Here is a 19,871-nt window from a genome sequence, read left to right on the forward strand (position 1 = left end):
GAAGTCCAGCAATATAAGAAGACCTGACTGGTAGTACTCACAAGTAGTAATGGCAATGGGACGGCAGACTGATGACTCAGAGGTGCCGACAGCGTCTGTCTCAAGGAGTGGAATACAGCCTGGCCGGTCTGCACCCAAATGGGGAGGCTTCCAGGAAGGATTATGCACTTTCCGTACTCATCCGTAACCTTTCCCTGATGCTAAGCACTGTCCCTGACAGATGGGTTACCTGTCCCTACTCTGACCACTCACAAAATGTGTACCAAACTTGGGAGCCGGGTCCTAAATAGACTCTGCCTGACCCAAGATGGCCACCAAAGTCACATAGAGTGCCTGCATCCAGTAGGATAGCTGCCTCCCTGTGACCGAAAAAACCATAGAGGAACTAAGTTCCTCTCTTCTTCCTCCCCCTTCTGCATTGCTACTGTGGGTGAGCACCACCTGTAGTGGAGAAAAAAGACTGCACCTGCCTAAAAGCGGCTCTCTCCATTCTCTCCCTCCTCACTGGGCAGATTGCCAATGGCTTCCGCTTCTGTCAATCAAATCCTGTGACAAAGGTGCAGGGGCAGGGCTGAGCCACACTGTCTGTGTCTATAGATGCAGACAGGGCCGATTGGGAGTGAGCCCACATGGGTGCCCCATAGAAAGCGACTTAATATAGTGGACACTTGTCACCTGGATTTATACTAGACCTAATACAGTTAAAAACTACAAGTTCCAGTGTGTTGAAACTCTGATGGAATTCTGGGCAAGCAGATAAATTGAACTGTCCTGAGCAGGCTCGCTTTCTTGGCACATGGGATTTAGAGCCTCGAATACAAGGGGCTGTCACTCCGGGTGCTGTTGGTGGGCAACTAACCCTGAGGGCTGCATCGCTGGGCGGAGGGTTTCTGTCGCTGTCACTGCATCCGCTGCGCTGCTGATCGGGTTCACATCCACTTCACACCCACGCAGCCATTGCGGGACTTCTGGGCCTTCAGGTTGCCAGTCGGGCACTTCACAACTCACTGCAGAGACATTCAAAAGCCTGCGCAGGGACAGGCTCTGAAGAAGAAGGATTGTCCTTCGAAATACGTTAGCCAGCCAGGACCTGGTCCGGTCCCCCGCCCCCCCCCCCCCCAGGCTTGATGCTTTCGGCAGTCTCGGATAATTTAGCCACGTGTGTGGCCTGACGAACGATTTTACACCTCTGTGAGAAGTTTTTGTTAGCTTTTCGTTTCTAATAAATATTTGTTGGATAATGCACTAGGCCAGCCCTCTTTTCTTTCATTTCACATCCTGTCTACCAGGATCCGTGTACTGGTCAGATTGGTGACATTCTTATCTCTGACACTTCACTTAAAGACGTTGCATGCAGACACCTTTACACCTGCTTAGTTGGAGGGCCTTTGCTGGAGAAAATACAACATCTATTCCATTTACCTTTATTGGCCTGCTACTGCACAGTAACATCTCTGGGCCCCACCAAAGCTAGCTGAATATCACAGATACCCATACTCCAAGGACCTTCTCTCATCAAAGAAACTGCTGATAGAACCTGTGGCAGATTAAAACCCCCTTATACACAAATTGTATAGATTGTTACTCAATTTTCTATGGCATCAGGGCCTAGAGGGAGCTGACTGATTAAAAGTCTTCTCTTCCCCCTTTTGCTTCTGGGGTCATAAATCTGTTACATCCTGTTTATTATAGCTATTTGACCTATTGCTATTGTTATTTCACTGTATATTCTGGTGATTTTGGTTTACTGCAATATTACGCAAATTGGGATATACCTGTAGCATTTATAGTCTTGTTGACTTAATCTTACAGTAAAGTGTTGACCTACAACCAGGGGCATTGCTAGGTCTACAAAAGATCTGGGGCTAGAGCCTATAGCAGCGTAGTAAAGAAAGTCATATGCTTGGGCGGGCATACACATGTATATACAGTAATATACGTGTGTGTATATATCCACAGAGAGCCCCCCACTTACAACAGGGTCCCCAGAGAGCCCCCCTTACATCAGGGTCCCAAGAGAGCCCCCCTTACATCAGGGTCCCAAGAGAGCCTCCGCCTTACATAAGAGTCCCCAGAGAGCCTCCCCCTTGCATCAGGGTTCCCAGAGAGCTCCCCACTTACATCAGGGTTCCCAGAGAGCTCCCCTTACATTAGGGTCCCCAGAGAGCCTCCCCCTTAAAATCAGGGTCCCCAGAGAGCCCCCCACTTACATCAGGGTCCCCAGAGAGCCTCCCCTCCCCTTGGGGACCCCTGCAGAGACTCGGGGCTATGGGCCCCAGATTCGGGGCTATAGCCCCAAAAGCCACCCCCTAGCGACGCCACTGCCTACAACTCTTTCTAATAATTGGTGTCTCTGCATTTGTATGTTCTGCTTGAAGTATGTTGGAACCCAGAGTGTCAGAGGTGTTGGGGGGCTTGCAAGGTGAGGGCAACCACTGAGGACAAGCAACTTCCAGCCACCCTTAGGGGGTAGCACTACACAAGGAAATTTGTCCCAGAGTTTAGTGAACGAGTTGAAGCTCTGCTGACTTCCACCAACCAATCACCTGCAAAAATGTTTTTGTTTGTTTTTTCCTTGCGCGTGATTGGGTATTTTTTGCAAAGTAAAATTTCACTACATTTACTAAGCCTCCCTTACAAAGTGAAAAGCCTATTTGACTTTAGTAAATCAACCCCTTTTTGTCCAAGCAGCAGCTGCTGTTCATGGCAGGACCAGAAGCCACTGCAGAAAAGGGAAGGAGAGGGAAGGCGCCTCTAAGTGCAGAATGTCAGTTTGTTATACTGTACAAGAAGTCAGCATAAAACCGGCTTATCATGGTGTGCAATTCCTGGTGGGGCTCCGGTCACTGTTCATCCGTCTCCTTGTGCCGTCCAGCAGCTGTGAGGGTTGGATTTCCCAATCAAGATGGCCGCTGCTCTTCCGGGACCACGATGGAACACAAGCCATGCATGTGGAACGCATGCGCCTAAAGTACGTCGGCAAAGGAAAGCGCCATACTTTCTCCTTCCATGCAGAAAAGTCACGATGCCACCAACAACAGTGCCTTGGCTCACTTCTCGCCCAGAGAATATAAATTAATATTCAGTCAATCAATATATTTTGTAATGGGAACAGGAAGACCAAACAAAAAAAAAAAAAAGGAGGTATATACCAGTATATCCCAATTATACTAAGAAGAGAGTCAGTTTTCATGTAGAACTTACTAGGGAAGCACCACCGTGACAGGAGACCTACCACCACATCTACTACTTTTTTATGAGTATTTTTAACCACATTTGTTTAATAAATACTGGTATTAATTCAGTTAGAAGCGCCTCTCTTTCTATTTATATTTCTTAGTTTATATGATTAAAATTGTTGCGCTAATGTCTCCAAATATATTAAAACAAAAAAGTGACCACCTATCACATGAAAATAAGGAAAATCATTGAGAACATACAATAAAAGAATTGAAATATATAGTAATATTGAAAAAAGTTCACAAAGATTCAAATGATTCAATCCGAAAATGTGATTAGTAGAAGATCAAGAGTGCAGCACAAATCATATGGTGTGATGTACTAGAATCCAAAGACCTCCACCCAGGTGCCACACACAAAGAAATTGACCATCCACTACAGATAGGTTAATTTGGGCATATTGTATGACAATCCCTTCATCTCTCAATGGATAACAGATCACCATAGGCAGTATACTCTGGGTTCTTCTGGTAAGCCTTGTGTGTGGCTACTGGGCAGAGGTCTTTGGATTCAAATATCCCCTTAACCCCTTGGCACCAGCCGCATATTTGCGTGAATTGCTGTCAATACAGCTGTGCTGAGAGCATGCGCTGTGCGCTCTCCCAACACAGTTACCGGCGCTTAACATAAAGAGTTTTGGGATCACGTGACTGCCGTGACAGCCAATCACAGCGTTCACATTCTCTTAAGCCACGCCCTGTCTCCTGCCATCAAAAACCTCTTAAAGGTCCGGGAGGCACCGGTGTGAAAAGGTTAAGCACCTACAGTATGTTCCACAAATGACATATTTTGCAGCAATCATAAGCAAGAGTAATCTAGACAATGTAATCGTAAAAAAAAAAGAAGATATAGAGACAGTTCACTTACTTTCATCACAATTACGGTGGGGGAGACAATATGCTAATCGGTTGAACTTATCTTGATACTCCCCATCTTCACAGGCCACACATACCGTTTCACTGCTCTCTGTACATTCTTGAACTAGTCTGTGTCCTGTAAAGCAAACACATTTCAAATCACTATATTTTATATTAATTCCACTGGACAAATTCTAGCCAGTGGCTATTTGATATCATTCATTCATGTTGTTCACACAGAATGCCACCTATGTCCCATTCCAGAGATTTCCCTTTACTTCCTATACTGTAGATACAACAGGAATTGAGAAGGAAATCTCTCTAAAATTAGGTAAACCTTCTTTTAGAACAACTGTCTTCCAGGCCTCAAATCATCTCTAGGGCACAGCGGGCTGGACACCGAATGACAGCAGCTCCAGTGGTCTTTAAAGTGGAACTAAACCCTCCTATTCATTTCAGCCAAGGAAGCTGCCATCTTGGCCTCTGTTTAATCTGCAAGTGCCATGGTGCTGCACATGTGATCAGTTATGACTCCAGCCATTTGATGGTTTGACAGTTTGGTTGACAGCCCAAGCAAATGTGACAGTTAGCTTTTCTGGCATGACGGGAATTTAAGTTTTTTTAACCACTTGCCGACCAGCCACTGTATATATACGGCGGCAGGGCGGCTCTATTGTGCAAACCGCTGTACCAGTACAGCGGTATGTGCATGTGGCACTGTGGGCGCCGGCGACCTGCGATTGCGGTACACAGAGATCTGCCTGTGTAAACAAGGCGGATCCCCATTCTGACAGGAGACATCATGGAGCTCTGCTGTTCCTAGTGATCAGGAACAGCGATCTCTGTGGTGTTCCAGTGGGCCCAGCCTCCCTACAGTTAAAACACACCCAGGGAACACAGTTACCCCATATCGCCCCCTAGTGTTAACCCCTTCCCGGTCAGTGTCATTTATACATTGAACAGTGCACCGATCAATGTAATAATGTCACTGGTCCCCAAAAAGTGTCACTTAGGGTCTGATTTGTCCGCCGGAATGTCGCAGTCCCTCTAAAAATCACAGATCACCACCATTACCAGTAAAAACATAACAAAAATTAAAAGTCCATAAATCTTTCCCATAGTTTGTAGACGCGAAAGCCTTTGCGCAAACAAATCAACATACGCTTATTGCGTTTTTTTTTACCAAAAATATGTAGAAGAATATATATTGGCCTAAACTGATGAATACATTTGTTTTTTTATATTTTTTTGGGGATATGTATTATAGCAGAAAGTAAAAATATATATTTTTTTTTTTTCAAAATTGTCAGTCTTTTTTTGTTTATAGCGCAAAAAATAAAAAACGCAGAGGTGATCAAATACCACCAAAAGAAAGCTCTATTTATTGGAAAAAAAAAGGACATCAATTTTGTTTAGGTATAACGTGGCACGGCCGAGCAATTGTCAATTAAAGCGATGCAGTGTCGTTTCGCAAAAAATGGTGTGGTCATTAAAGCGGAGTTCCGCTTAAAAAAAAAAATTTAAAAGTCAGCAGCTACAAATACTGCAGCTTCTGACTTTTAATAACCGGACACTTACCTGTCCCAGGGTCCAGCGATGCGGGGGAACGAAGCCCCGCTCATCTCCCCCTCCTCTCTGAGGCACCGGAATTGTCACTGTGGGCAATGCTTTACAGTAAGGCATGCACTGCGCATGCGCGAGCAGCACAGCGGGCTGTGACCGGCTGGGCAATAATCTGGGACCTGTGACGTGTCCCAGATGATTGCCGAAAGGGAAAGGGGGAGAGGTTAACTTGCTTCCGGCCCCGTGGTACGTCGGGAGGAAGTGGGAGCTGGAACCCTCTAAAAAGAGGGTTTCCGCTTCCCCCCCAAAAAAATGACACGCCAAATGTGGCATGTCAGGGGGTCACCTTCCCTTAAGCCGCTTACACACGGGAGGACTTTTTGACCGGACTGGTCCGTCGGACCGTGTCCGGCGGACAATCCGATCGTGTGTGGGCTTCATTGGACCTTCAGCTGACTTTTCCAGATGAAAATCTGATGGACTTTAGATTTGAAAAATGCTTCAAATTTTTACGTCGTAACTCCGCCGGACCCAGAAATCCGCTCGTCTGTATGCTAGTCCGACGGACAAAAACCGACACTAGGGCAGCTATTGGCTACTGGCTGTCAACTTCCTTATTTTAGTCCGGTGTACGTCATCACGTACGAGTCCGTCAGAAGTCCGTCAAAAGTCCGTTGAAAGTGTCGGAATGTCCGTCAGACCAGTTCGGTCGAAAAGTCTGACCATGTGTACGCTGCATTTAAGCGGAAGTTCCATTTTTGGGTGGAACTCCGCCTTAAGGGGGTAAAACCTTTCGGGGCGGAAGTGGTTAAACCATTAAATTGATGGGTTTAGTTCCACTTTGATCTCTGAAGAGTGATCTGCATTCAGATTGCTCCTAAGAGAGCATTTGACAGGAGGCGTTGAATTGCTTCCTGCTTAAACCCCCTGAGCCCCACACTAGCACGTTGCAACCAAAAGCACCGCATGCGGTTGCAGGGCACTTGCATAGCCCCATTCACCTAAATGGGTTGTGATTAAGCTATCATGTGGCACTTAGTTGTCACCAGAACAAGTGTTCTTCCATTCTTATTCTGGTGACCACTCTAAATTTTGGATCCCATCAGTTTAAGTCCCAGTGACAATGGTCACCAAGACAAGACATAAGAAAGTAAATCGCACTAGCGCAGACATAGACCCCAATAAAAAACCTGATAGGGGTTCTAACCAAAATCTTATACTATAAAAAAAAAATTGAGCTTTAGATATACGTTTTTATGCGTTCTATTGCTTTTTCTTCCTCTTTCTTCATCTTAATTGCTGGCTAGTAGGGATGAGCCGAACACCCCCCAGTTCGGTTCGCACCAGAACCTGCGAACGGACCGAAAGTTCGCATGAACGTTAGAACCCCATTCATGTCTATGGGACTTGAACGTTCGAAATCAAAAGTGCTCATTTTAAAGGCTAATTTGCATGGTATTGTCCTAAAAAGGGTTTGGGGACCCGGGTCCTACCCCAGGGGACATGTATCAATGCAAAAAAAACTTTTAAAAACGGCCGTTTTTTCGGGAGCAGTGATTTTAATGATGCTTAAAGTAAAAAAAAAAAAAGTGAAATATTCCTTTAAATATCGTACCTGAGGGGTGTCTATAGTATGCCTGTAAAGTGATGCGTGTTTCCCGTGTTTAGAACAGTCCCTGCACCAAATGTCATTTTTAAAGGAAAAAATCTCATTTAAAACTGCTTGCGGGTTTAATGTAATGTCGGGCCCTGGCAATATGGATGAAAATCAGTGAGACAAACGGCATGGGTACCCCCCAGTCCATTACCAGGCCCTTTGGGTCTTGTATGGATATTAAGGGGAACCCCGCACCCAAATTAAAATAAGGAAAGGTGTGGGGCCACCAGGCCCTATATACTCTGAACAGCAGTATACAGGCTGTAGGTTTGTTGTTAAGTAGAATCTCTTTGTAATTTTGAACGGGTACATTTTTAACGTGTTTAGCTCCAGCCAAAAAATCTTTTTTAAGCTTTTTGGAAAACATAGGGAAGGGTTATCACCCCTGTGACATTTGTTTTGCTGTCTTTCCTCCTCTTCAGAAGATTTCACCTCACTTTTTGTCCCAATGGATTGGAAAGCATCAGTGGAAAGGAGAAATGTTTTTCCCATATTAACTCTTACAGGAGAGAATTTCCCTTCCTAGGGGTAGATTTATTCTCACTTCCTGTTGTCTCCTTCCGTTTGCAAGTAGGAGTCGTTTGTAAGTTAGTTGTTTGAAAGTAGGGTCCTGCCCTATATACTCAGCAGAAATTTGGGCCTTAGGTGTTGCTGTGGCCACAACACTGTAAGCCCTCACAGGGCTCTGCTGTGAAATATTAGATCAAGAATTGTAATTACATGCCCCTGTTGAACAGGAGCTGAAAAATTAGGCCTTAGGCACTGGTGCTGGTGCCACAACACTGCAACCCCTCACAGACACTCTAGTTGGAATGCAGGAACGAGCCCTGCTGCAAAGTATTGCATCAAAAATTGTAATTACACGCCCCTGTTAAACAAGGGCTGAAAAATTGGGCCTTAGGCACTGGTGCTGGTGCCACAACACTGCAACCCCTCACAGACACTCTAGTTGGAATGCAGGAACGAGCCCTGCTGCAAAGTATTACATCAAAAATCGTAATTACACGCCCCTGTTAAACAGGGGCTGAAAAATTGTGCCTTAGGCACTGGTGGTGGCACCCAGAACCAAAAATGTTCTTACAAGCTATCAGCGTGATGATTGAGGAGGAAGAGGATAATTACTCAGGGATAGTCACTCAGCATCAGCATAGGCAGTCTTTGAAGGGATCTGAGATTTCAAAAAAAATTATTCGGTTACATCAGCATCAGGTGCTTGGTAGCTGGTGGTGATCCAAGACTCATTCATTTTTATGAAGGTCAGTCGATCGACCGAGTCAGTGGACAGACGCACCCTGTGATCGGTTACCACGCCTCCAGCAGCACTGAATGTGCGTTCCGAAAGAACGCTGGATGCAGGACAGGCCAGTAGCTCAATTGCATACTGTGCAAGCTCTGGCCAGTGATCCATCCTCAAGACCCAGTAACCCAGAGGATTTTCGGTGGGAAAGGTGTCCAAGTCTGATCTTGCCCCTAGGTATTCCTGCACCATGTAAAACAGACGCTGGCGATGGTTGCTGGAACCGATCATACCTTGGGGCTGCGGACCAAAAAATTGTCTGAACGCATCGGTCAGACGGCCACCTTCTCTACCGCTCCTTCTTTGACTGACCGAAGCCTCAGCAACACGTTGTCCAGAAACAGGAGTTTGTAACCTCCCAGTCTCTGGGAACGCGTTGCACAGACCTTTCTGCAAGGCCTCCCGAAGATGTTTCATCCTCTGCTCCCTCTGCGATGGCAAGATAAGGTCCGCAACCTTACCCTTGTAACGTGGATCAAGGAGGGTTGCCAGCCAGTATTGGTCCTTCTCCTTGATACCACGAATACGAGGATCCTTACGCAGGCTTTGCAGGATCAGGGAGGCCATGCAGCGTAGGTTTGCTGAGGCATTCGGTCCGGAGTCCTCTGGGTCACTAAGGACGACATGGTCCGCAGCCACCTCCTCCCAGCCACGTACAAGTCCATGTGTTTCTTGGGACTGATCCCTTAAAGACTGCTGCTGATGCTGAGTGCCAGGCTCCACCTCCATACTGACACAATCTTCCTCCTCCTCCTCCTCCTCTTCCTCCTCGTCCTCTTCCTGTGTGATCGGCGGGCACGCAGGAACACTGTCTGGATAAAGGGGGCCTTGAGAGCTAAGGAAGTCCTCCTCTTCCTGCCTCTGTTCTGCCTCAAGTGCCCTGTCCATTATTCCACGCAGCGTGTGCTCCAACAGGTGGACAAGGGGGACAGTGTCACTGATGCATGCACTGTCACTGCTCACCATCCTCGTGGCCTCCTCAAATGGTGACAGGACAGTGCATGCATCCCTGATCATGGCCCACTGGCGTGGGGAAAAAAAACCAAGCTCCCCTGACCCTGTCCTGGTGCCATAGTCGCACAGGTACTCATTGATGGCCCTCTGCTGCGTGTGCAGCCGCTGCAGCATGGCCAACGTTGAGTTCCACCTGGTGGGCATGTCACAGATTAGGCGGTTCTTGGGCAGGTTAAACTCCTTTTGGAGGTCCGTCAGCCGAGCACTGGCATTATATGACTGGCGGAAATGCACACAGACTTTCCTGGCCTGCCTCAGGACATCCTGTAAGCCCGGGTACCTGCCCAAGAACCGCTGCACCACCAAGTTAAGGACGTGAGCCAAACAGGGCACATGGGTCATTTGTCCCTGTCGGAGGGCAGAGAGGAGGTTGGTGCCATTGTCGCAAACCACCATTTCTGCCTTAAGTTGGCGTGGCGTCAACCACCTCTGAACCTGCCCCTGCAGAGCTGACAGAACCTCTGCCCCAGTGTGGCTCCTGTCCCCCAAGCACACCAGCTCAAGCACCGCATGGCATCTTTTGGCCTGCGTACTTGCGTAGCCCCTTGAACGACTACGGAGCACCGCTGGTTCCGAGGAAGAGGCCATGGAGGAAGAAGAAGAGGAGGGGGTGGAGGAGAGAGGTGTGTCACAATCATTAGCATTTTGGAGGCGTGGTGGCGGAACAACCTCCAACACTACTGCACCTTGTCCTGCATCCTTCCCAGCTGCCAGCAGAGTCACCCAATGCGCCGTGAAACTTAGGTAACGTCCCTGTCCATGCCTGCTGGACCATGAGTCAGTGGTAATATGCACCTTACCGCTGACCGCCCTGTCCAGCGAGGCATGGACATTGCCTTCCACATGCTGGTAGAGAGCCGGAATCGCCTTCCGTGAGAAAAAGTGGCGTTTGGGTACCTGCCACTGAGGAACCGCACATTCCACAAACTCACGGAAGGGGGCAGAGTCTACCAACTGAAAAGGCAGCAGTTGAAGTGCTAGCAATTTTGCCAAGCTAGCATTCAACCGTTGGGCATGTGGATGGCTGGGAGCAAACTTCTTTCGGCGGTGCAGCAGCTGGGGCAGGGAAATTTGCCTGGTACAATCTGACGTCGGTGTACCAAAATCAGATTGCCCACAAGTACGTGGCTGTGACACACCTAATTCTACACCTCCATTCCTCTCAGTGCAGGTCTCAGAGAGGACTGAAGGTCTAGTGGGGTTGGAAATCTCAGCTGATGAGGAGCAAGCAGAGGTCCTCTTTGTTCTTTGGTGTGGGTCTTTTAGATACGCTTGCCAACGAACTGCATGGCAGGTCAACATATGTCTGGTCAAGCATGTGGTACCCAAGCGGGAGATGTTTTGGCCACGCGAGATACGCTTGAGACATATGTTGCAAATAGCAGCGGTGCGATCTGATGCACTCGTCTCAAAAAAGGCCCACACCAAAGAACTTTTTGAATAACGCGCAGAGACTGCAGCGCCCTGCACATGTGGAGCTTTGGGGTGTGATGCAGTCAATGTGCTGACCTTAGGCTGGCCCCTGGAGGGCATCCTGCCTCGTTGGTGATGTGCCGCCTCCTCCTCCTCCTCCTCCTCCTCTCTCCTATCAGGCACCCACGTTGAGTCAGTGACCTCATCATCCCCTCCCTCCTCATCACTGGAGCAAACCTGGCAGTATGCTGCAGCAGGGGGAGCATGACTGCCAGATTGCTGTCCTTCTTGGGCACCCCCTCTGTCCGTGCTCGTGTTACTGCCTTCATCGAGCTCAGTATCATCATCAGAGCCTTCCAAACGCTGGGCATCCTCCTGGAGCATGTACCCAACACTGTGGTCAAACAGTTCGAGGGACTCCTCAGGAGGACATGGTGGGGCTAGGGAAGGAGTCACTGATGACATTGAGCCGAGGGAAGAGGCCGCTGCTTTGCCAGACAAAGTACCCTGGGCATGGGTGAGAGAGGATGAGGAGGATGAGGACGGCTTGGTCATCCACTCGACCAAGTCTTCCGCATGTTGCGGCTCAACATGGCCAGCTGCCGAAAAAAAGGCCAAGCGTGTCCCATGGCCACGTGCTGATGAGGATGCACCGTCTCCACGACCAGCACTAGACACAGAGCCTGCTTGCCCTCTCTTATTGGCTTGTGACTGTCTGCCTCTCCTTCTTGGCCTTCCAGACATACTAATGGCCTGTAGCTGCACTAAGCTGGGATATGTATATATATATATATATATATATATGTACTGATACTGCAGCTAGCAAAATCAACTGCCTGCCTGTAGTATGAGAACACTACCAACCTTCTACAGGTAGCTTTAGCTGAACACTGTGAGGTGGACGCACCCCACTAACTTGTAGGTTTAGCAGAACACTGTGAGCAGGACGCACTGTACTAACTGTAAATAGTCTAGCTGCCTGACTGTGGTACTAATAGGATCAAAAGAACACCAGCAATTTTCTTCAGGTAGCTGTATTTACTGTAACAAGACAAGCCTGCCTGTCAGTAAGAAGATAACAGAAACGGATCTAGCTGAACACTGTGAGCAGGGCGCACCCCACTAGCTTGTAGGTTTAGCTGAACAATGTGAGGTGGACGCACCCCACTAACTTGTAGGTTTAGCAGAACACTGTGAGCAGGACGCACTGCACTAACTGTAAATAGTCTAGCTGTCTGACTGTGGTACTAATAGGATCAAAAGAACATCAGTAATTTTCTTTAAAATACTGTAACAAGACAAGCCTGCCTGTCAGTAAGAAGATAACAGGAACGGATCTAGCTGAACACTGTGAGCAGGACGCACCCCACTAGCTTGTAGGTTTAGCTGAACACTGTGAGGTGGACACACCCCACTAACTTGTAGGTTTAGCTGAACACTGTGAGCAGGACGCACCCCACTAACTTGTAGGTTTAGCAGAACACTGTGAGCAGGACGCACTGCACTAACTGTAAATAGTCTAGCTGCCTGACTGTGGTACTAATAGGATCAAAAGAACACCAGCAATTTTCTTCAGGTAGCTGTATTTACTGTAACAAGACAAGCCTGCCTGTCAGTAAGAAGATAACAGGAACGGATTTAGCTGAACACTGTGAGCAGGACGCACCCCACTAGCTTGTAGGTTTAGCTGAACACTGTGAGGTGGACGCACCCCACTAACTTGTAGGTTTAGCTGAACAATGTGAGCAGGACGCACCTCACTAACTTGTAGGTTTAGCAGAACACTGTGAGCAGGACGCACTGCACTAACTGTAAATAGTCTAGCTGCCTGACTGTGGTACTAATAGGATCAAAAGAACACCAGCAATTTTCTTTAAAATACTGTAACAAGACAAGCCTGCCTGTCAGTAAGAAGATAACAGGAACGGATCTAGCTGAACACTGTGAGCAGGACGCACCCCACTAGCTTGTAGGTTTAGCTGAACACTGTGAGGTGGACGCACCCCACTAACTTGTAGGTTTAGCTGAAAACTGTGAGCAGGACGCACCCCACTAACTTGTAGGTTTAGCAGAACACTGTGAGCAGGACGCACTGCACTAACTGTAAATAGTCTAGCTGCCTGACTGTGGTACTAATAGGATCAAAAGAACACCAGCAATTTTCTTTAAAATACTGTAACAAGACAAGCCTGCCTGTCAGTAAGAAGATAACAGGAACGGATCTAGCTGAACACTGTGAGCAGGACGCACCCCACTAGCTTGTAGGTTTAGCTGAACACTGTGAGGTGGACGCACCCCACTAACTTGTAGGTTTAGCTGAACACTGTGAGCAGGACGCACCCCACTAACTTGTAGGTTTAGCAGAACATTGTGAGCAGGACACACTGCACTAACTGTAAATAGTCTAGCTGCCTGACTGTGGTACTAATAGGATCAAAAGAACACCAGCAATTTTCTTCAGGTAGCTGTATTTACTGTAACAAGACAAGCCTGCCTGTCAGTAAGAAGATAACAGGAACGGATCTAGCTGAACACTGTGAGCAGGACGCACCCCACTAGCTTGTAGGTTTAGCTGAACACTGTGAGGTGGACGCACCCCACTAACTTGTAGGTTTAGCTGAACACTGTGAGCAGGACGCACCCCACTAACTTGTAGGTTTAGCAGAACACTGTGAGCAGGACGCACTGCACTAACTGTAAATAGTCTAGCTGCCTGACTGTGGTACTAATAGGATCAAAAGAACACCAGCAATTTTCTTCAGGTAGCTGTATTTACTGTAACAAGACAAGCCTGCCTGTCAGTAAGAAGATAACAGAAAGGGATCTAGCTGAACACTGTGAGCAGGACGCACCCCACTAGCTTGTAGGTTTAGCTGAACACTGTGAGGTGGACGCACCCCAATAACTTGTAGGTTTAGCTGAACACTGTGAGCAGGACGCACCCCACTTACTTGTAGGTTTAGCAGAACACTGTGGGCAGGACGCACTGCACTAACTGTAAATAGTCTAGCTGCCTGACTGTGGTACTAATAGGATCAAAAGAACACCAGTAATTTTCTTCAAAATACTGTAACAAGACAAGCCTGCCTGTCAGTAGGAATATAACAGGAACGGATCTAGCTGAACACTGTGAGCAAGACGCACTGCACTAAATGTAAATAGTCTAGAAGATAACAGGAACGGATCTAGCTAAACTGAATACAGTGTATATATATATATATATATATGCAACACCTGGGATGCATATATATACACAATACACTTTAAGTGCAGCTAACTGACTGACTGTCCTGCCTAATCTAGCTAACTCAAATGAAATGACACTGTCTCTCTCTCTCTCTAAGCACGCCGAAACACACTGCACAGGGCCGCCGTGCAGGCGGCCTTATATAGTGTGGGGCGTGTACTAAATCCCCTGAGCCATAATTGGCCAAAGCCTCCTTGGCTTTGGCCAATTATGGCTCTCTGTTAAGGCGGCGCTGTGATTGGCCAAGCATGCGGGTCATAGTGCATGCTTGGCCAATCATCAGCAAGCAATGCACTGCGATGCCGCAGTGAATTATGGGCCGTGACGCGCCACACGAATTTGGCGCGAACGGCCCATATCGTTCGCAATTCGGCGAACGATCGAACAGCCGATGTTCGAGTCGAACATGGGTTCGACTCGAACACGAAGCTCATCCCTACTGGCTAGGTGTTTTTTTAGCACCCCAAAAGCACACTAATGTGCAGCAACCAATCTGCAATTAGTTTTAATCGACATGAGATGAACTTGCCTAATAAGCCTTTAAGTTAGAGGGTCAAATAGGAAATAACAGAACAATAAAATACATATAAAGGACATTGAAATGCAACTTTATTCTCTCAAGAAAGTGACCAGTAAATAAAGGCCACTGTGGAGTGGCAATTGTACTCTTTATATCCACTGCAGTTAATCCCTAGCTACTCTCCTATTGTAAGAGTAGCAGGCACTGATTAATTCAATTTTTATTTTTATTTTATTTATTTTTATTAATGCTATTTCAGCACTGGTTTATTTTAAAATAATATAACGCAAATTGTTTTGCATGTGGATAAAAGAAAAAAAAAAAAAAAAAGAAATGAGCAATAATATTTGGGTCCCAAAAAAGTCTGGCACTGGTTACTTCTCTGAAGATCCAAGCAATTTAGGCGACCACAGTACACGATACGAAAATCGGATGGAAAAAAATTGTACGACGAGCTGTGTGTCGATTTTCGGATCATTAGTACTTTTGTGCTTTCGACAGCCGATTTCGCTTTTTTCGTCAGACAAAAGCTGGATGTGCAGACTATAAAATTTTTGCCGGATGTGAACTCAATGTCCGATTTTCGTTTCATTAGTATGGTTTTTGTATGAAAAAAACTGTAATGCCCTGTACACGTGGTCGGACTTTCCGACGGAATATGTGCGATTGGAGCTTGTTGTTGGAAATTCCGACCGTGTGTGGGCTCCACCGGACTTTTTCCATCAGAATTTCCGACACACAAAGTTTGAGAGCAGGCTACAAAATTTTCTGACAACAAAATCCGATCCTTTAAATTCCAATTGTGTGTAGACAATTCCGATGGACAAAGTGCCACGCATGCTCAGAATAATTTAAGAGACGAAAGCTATTGGCTACCGCCCCGTTAATAGTCCTGACGTACGTGTTTTACGTCACCGCGTTCGGAACGATTGGATTTTCCGACAACTGTGTGCGACCGTGTGTATGCAAGACAATCAGAATTTCCGACACACAAAGTTTGAGAGCAGGCTACAAAATTTTCTGACAACAAAATCCGATCCTTTAAATTCCAATTGTGTGTAGACAATTCCGATGGACAAAGTGCCACGCATGCTCAGAATAATTTAAGAGACGAAAGCTATTGGCTACCGCCCCGTTAATAGTCCTGACGTACGTGTTTTACGTCACCGCGTTCGGAACGATTGGATTTTCCGACAACTGTGTGCGACCGTGTGTATGCAAGACAAGTTTGAGCCAACATGCGTCGGAAAAAAAACGATGGATTTTGTTGTTGGAATGTCTGATCAATGTCCGACCGTGTGTACAGGGCATAAGAGCGAGAGTACGCATGCTCAGAAACGAAAGAACACATACAAAACTTTTCAACACAATACGTCACTTCTGACGTTGTATTCGGTCATACGAAAATGTTCGCATTGTGAGTAATCTCTTCACTTTCGACATGAGACTAGCATGCCACAAAAAACGAATGTTCTGTTGCCCGAAAATCTGATTGTGTGTACGAGGCTTAAGAGAAATCAGTTGGTAATATCAGACCCTAAAGAGGTATTAAACTCAAAAAAAAAATGTAATATATTACAGCTTACTCATTCTTAGACAGTGGCAGAACTACCACCATAGAGACAAACGCAGGCGCTATGGGGCCCGCAGCTGAGTGAGACCCGGTGAGGACAGGCGGCTCCGAGGGTCCGCAGGTAAGAGCGGGCGGCTCCACGGGTCCAAGGACGGGTCCGCGAGTGAGAGCGGGCGGCTCCACGAGTGAGAGTGCTGGCGGCTCCGAGGGCTGTCAGGCGGCTCAGTTGATGAGACAGCTGGGCGGCTCGTGGTTGAGCGGGCTGGCCAATCAGGGAGCTGGCAGGCGGGGGCGCATAGAGATGACATCATCTCTCACCGCCCAGCACCCTCCCTGCATCCCTGCAGTGCAGTTCCCCCTCACTGTGCAGGCAGCCTCGGGAAGCAGAAAGATGACATTATCTCTCTGCTGCCTGACCCTGGGACACGGCAGGAAAGTGACACAGCAAGTGACAATCCATAAGGTGTGGCAGGCAACGTGGCAAGTGACAATCCGTGACGTGGCAAGTGACAATCCGTAATGTGTGGCAGGTGAAGTGGCAAGTGACAATCCGGGACATGGCAAGTGACAATCCGTAATGTGTGGCAGGTGACGTGGCAAGTGACAATCTGGGACGTGGCAAGTGACAATCCGTAATGTGTGGCAGGTGACGTGGCAAGTGACAATCCGTAACATGTGGCAGGTGACGTGGCAAGTGACAATCCGTAATTTGTGGCAAGTGACAATCCGTGGACGTGGCAAGTGACAATCTGGGACGGGGCAAGTGACAATCCGTAATGAGTGGCAGGTGACGTGGCAAGTGATAATCCGGGACGTGGCAAGTGGACAATCGGCAACATGTGGTAGGTGACTTGGCAGGTAACATTCTGCAACGTGTGACAAGTGACAATCTGCATCTGGTGGCAGGCGGCAAGGCAAGTGGACTATCCGCAACGTGTGGCAGGTGATGTGGCAAGTTGCATCTGGTGGCAGGCAACGTTGGCAAGTGACACTCTCAGGGCTCTCACTGATTCTGCATTATGGTGAGTTGAACTATTTCATTTTATATAACAGAACAGAAATTGGTTAGAAGGCATGGAGGTCAGCAATGTGTGTCCTTCAGGGGCTGCATACAGTATACTGCATACTTTGTTCAAAATTAATATAAGCTGTTGCCTGGGTACTGTACCACGTGGGTGTGGTAATCTGTTGTTCAATGGCATTAGTTGTTTGCAGGGGCTGTTTGCAGGGGGGGGGGGGGGGCATACAACATTTTGCTATGGAGCCCTGTGATTTCTAGTTACGCCCCGGTTCTTAGATGTGGCGTCTGCGTTGGTTTTTGTTTGTATTTTTTTTATTTGTATTTTCCTTTATTTTCACCTGGTTATTCTACCAGTAAGTCTGTTATTTTTCTACTTCCTTTAATAGAACAGGTTGTCCATCAATCGAGGTGCCTGCAAGGATATTCTGCATGTGTCTTGTGGTGTTTCGGGTCATTTGAGCGTCCACCGATGAGGAGATTGTGTCCCCCTGTGAGCTGGGACTGCAGACCCCCTTCTTACTAGTCCATAACCTTCCTAGTTGGAGCAATGAGTCATGTGACTCAAAAACTGCAGCAAAAATATAACATGGATGCATTATTGATGCAGAGGGGAAGTTCCCGGACTGGCTTGCTGCATCTTTGATTCATCATTCATTGATTCTTTATCTTATGCTCCGAGTGGGAAAGTATCAGACCCTCTATAATTAAAGGGTCCACTTTGTGAGGTGAGCTGCTATTTCTATCATTGGTGGAGGTTCCGTTTTCCCACGAAGTCACCTGCATGCTTGGTCTGTATATCATCACTAAAGACCTCACGGATTGGCTTGTTTTTGATTTATGGACTTGTTCTTTTAGCGCTGCACTGTCTTTTTATAAATTAGTACTAAAGCATCGTTCACATGTGGCATACTAAAGTGTACGCCCATGGGGGGCCATGTTTACCCACACAGGGATGCACAGGGGTTACATGCATCCCCGTACAGGCAATCCCATTTGTGTCAATTGGGATGCAACGGCTGCACAGGCATAGCTGCTGTTCCCAGTCTGACATCCGTGTGGGTGTGGGTACATGACCCTGAACACAGACAGTGTGAGCTTGGGGACATGCATGCGGGCCTACATGGATGTAAAATTGGGCGCAACGGCTCTGTTCATGCAGGTGCTACATACCAAATGACAACAATTGGACGGCCTACACAGAGATGCAAGGAACACCTGTGCATCCCTGTAAAGGTACGCTGTGTATGCCCCATGTGAACAAGGCCTTAGGCCCCTTTCACACAAGCACACTGATTGGGTCTGCCTGTCCATTTTTCAGGTGGCCCAAATCAGACCACCTGTTGTTCTCTATGGAGAGACTGATGTAAATGGACATGTGTCCATTTACACCCGCCTGCATCCGATCCAGTCCGCTAAAAACAGACGGATGGAGATTCCATTCCCCATCCATCTACCAGATCGGATCGGATGGCATCCAATGGAAATGGACAGGCGTTCCGTTTCCATCCGACCGCAACATTGAGAACAGCGGGCTGTGTCCGTGTCCGCTCTGCATCAGCGGAGCGGACACGGACCTGTCATCTGTCTGCTCAGCAGGGATCAGCAGACACAGGCGGATCTGCTTCACAGAGTCCGCTCCATGTCCAGGAGCGGCCGCTCCATTGGGGGCGCCTTCCCCCTGCAGGGAGCCAGACTCATACGTGTGTATGAGTTTTGTTTTTTTTTCAAGCCACATGATCAGAGGCTCTAATTAACTTGAAAAAGGTTGGGCAAGGGGCGCAGAGCATTGCACCCCGAACCCACCCACTTGTGACAATAGCGAATTAATATTCGCTATCATCTTCCAGCTTCTCCTCCTGGCCAATCAGGACAGATCGGGTTGGCCGAGAGGAGAAGCTGAGGTATACATGGAGGGGTAAGTGCGGGGGACCGTCACCGTGGAGGGGTGAGTTTGGGTGGACCTGGGGGGGGTCTTACTCTAAACAGACCCCCATATCTCTTTTTTTTGAGACAGAGAAAGGGACTGAAGATAGTCCTTTTCTCTGTATCACTTTACTTGAATGAATGCATGGAATCTGTATAGAGATTCCATTCATTCATAAACTCACAATCTGATACATAGTAACACCCACGATTACTATTATCAGATGTCAGTGGGCATATAGGAGCAATCACAGTGATCGCTGCATGCGCCCAGGGTGCCACACTTAGGGGGGTGGTAAACACATATTTACAAAGCCCCCCTAAGCCCAAACATCACCCACACCGCTCCCCTGCCTCGATCCCCAGCCTATCAGTTTACTGGAGCAGAAGCTGCAGGCTGCTAGAGGGGATGTAGGGATGCCGCTGGAGGTGCAGGGATGGATCAGGGGTGCGGGGGCTGGTATTGGGGGGCTGAGTGATGGGGGTGACATGTCTGGACCCCCCCAAGCCCCCAGCAGCACCTCAAACCGACGGGAGTGGTAGAGG

At 47.7% G+C, this 19,871-nt stretch overlaps 1 protein-coding gene across 3 annotated transcripts in view; it reads right to left on the reverse strand.

Moving 5' to 3' along the window:
- CD40 (CD40 molecule) overlaps window positions 1-19,871 on the reverse strand; it is a 152,751-nt gene that overhangs the window by 71,933 nt on the left and 60,947 nt on the right. For all 3 annotated transcript variants that reach the window (XM_073606254.1, XM_073606251.1, XM_073606252.1), the window contains exon 4: window positions 4,108-4,233. In XM_073606254.1, the coding sequence (XP_073462355.1) occupies window positions 4,108-4,233 (126 nt within the window). The remainder of the gene's footprint in view (window positions 1-4,107; window positions 4,234-19,871) is intronic.

This window comes from Aquarana catesbeiana, linkage group LG12, assembly GCF_042186555.1.
Source record: "Aquarana catesbeiana isolate 2022-GZ linkage group LG12, ASM4218655v1, whole genome shotgun sequence".
Taxonomy (NCBI): Eukaryota; Metazoa; Chordata; class Amphibia; order Anura; family Ranidae; genus Aquarana; species Aquarana catesbeiana.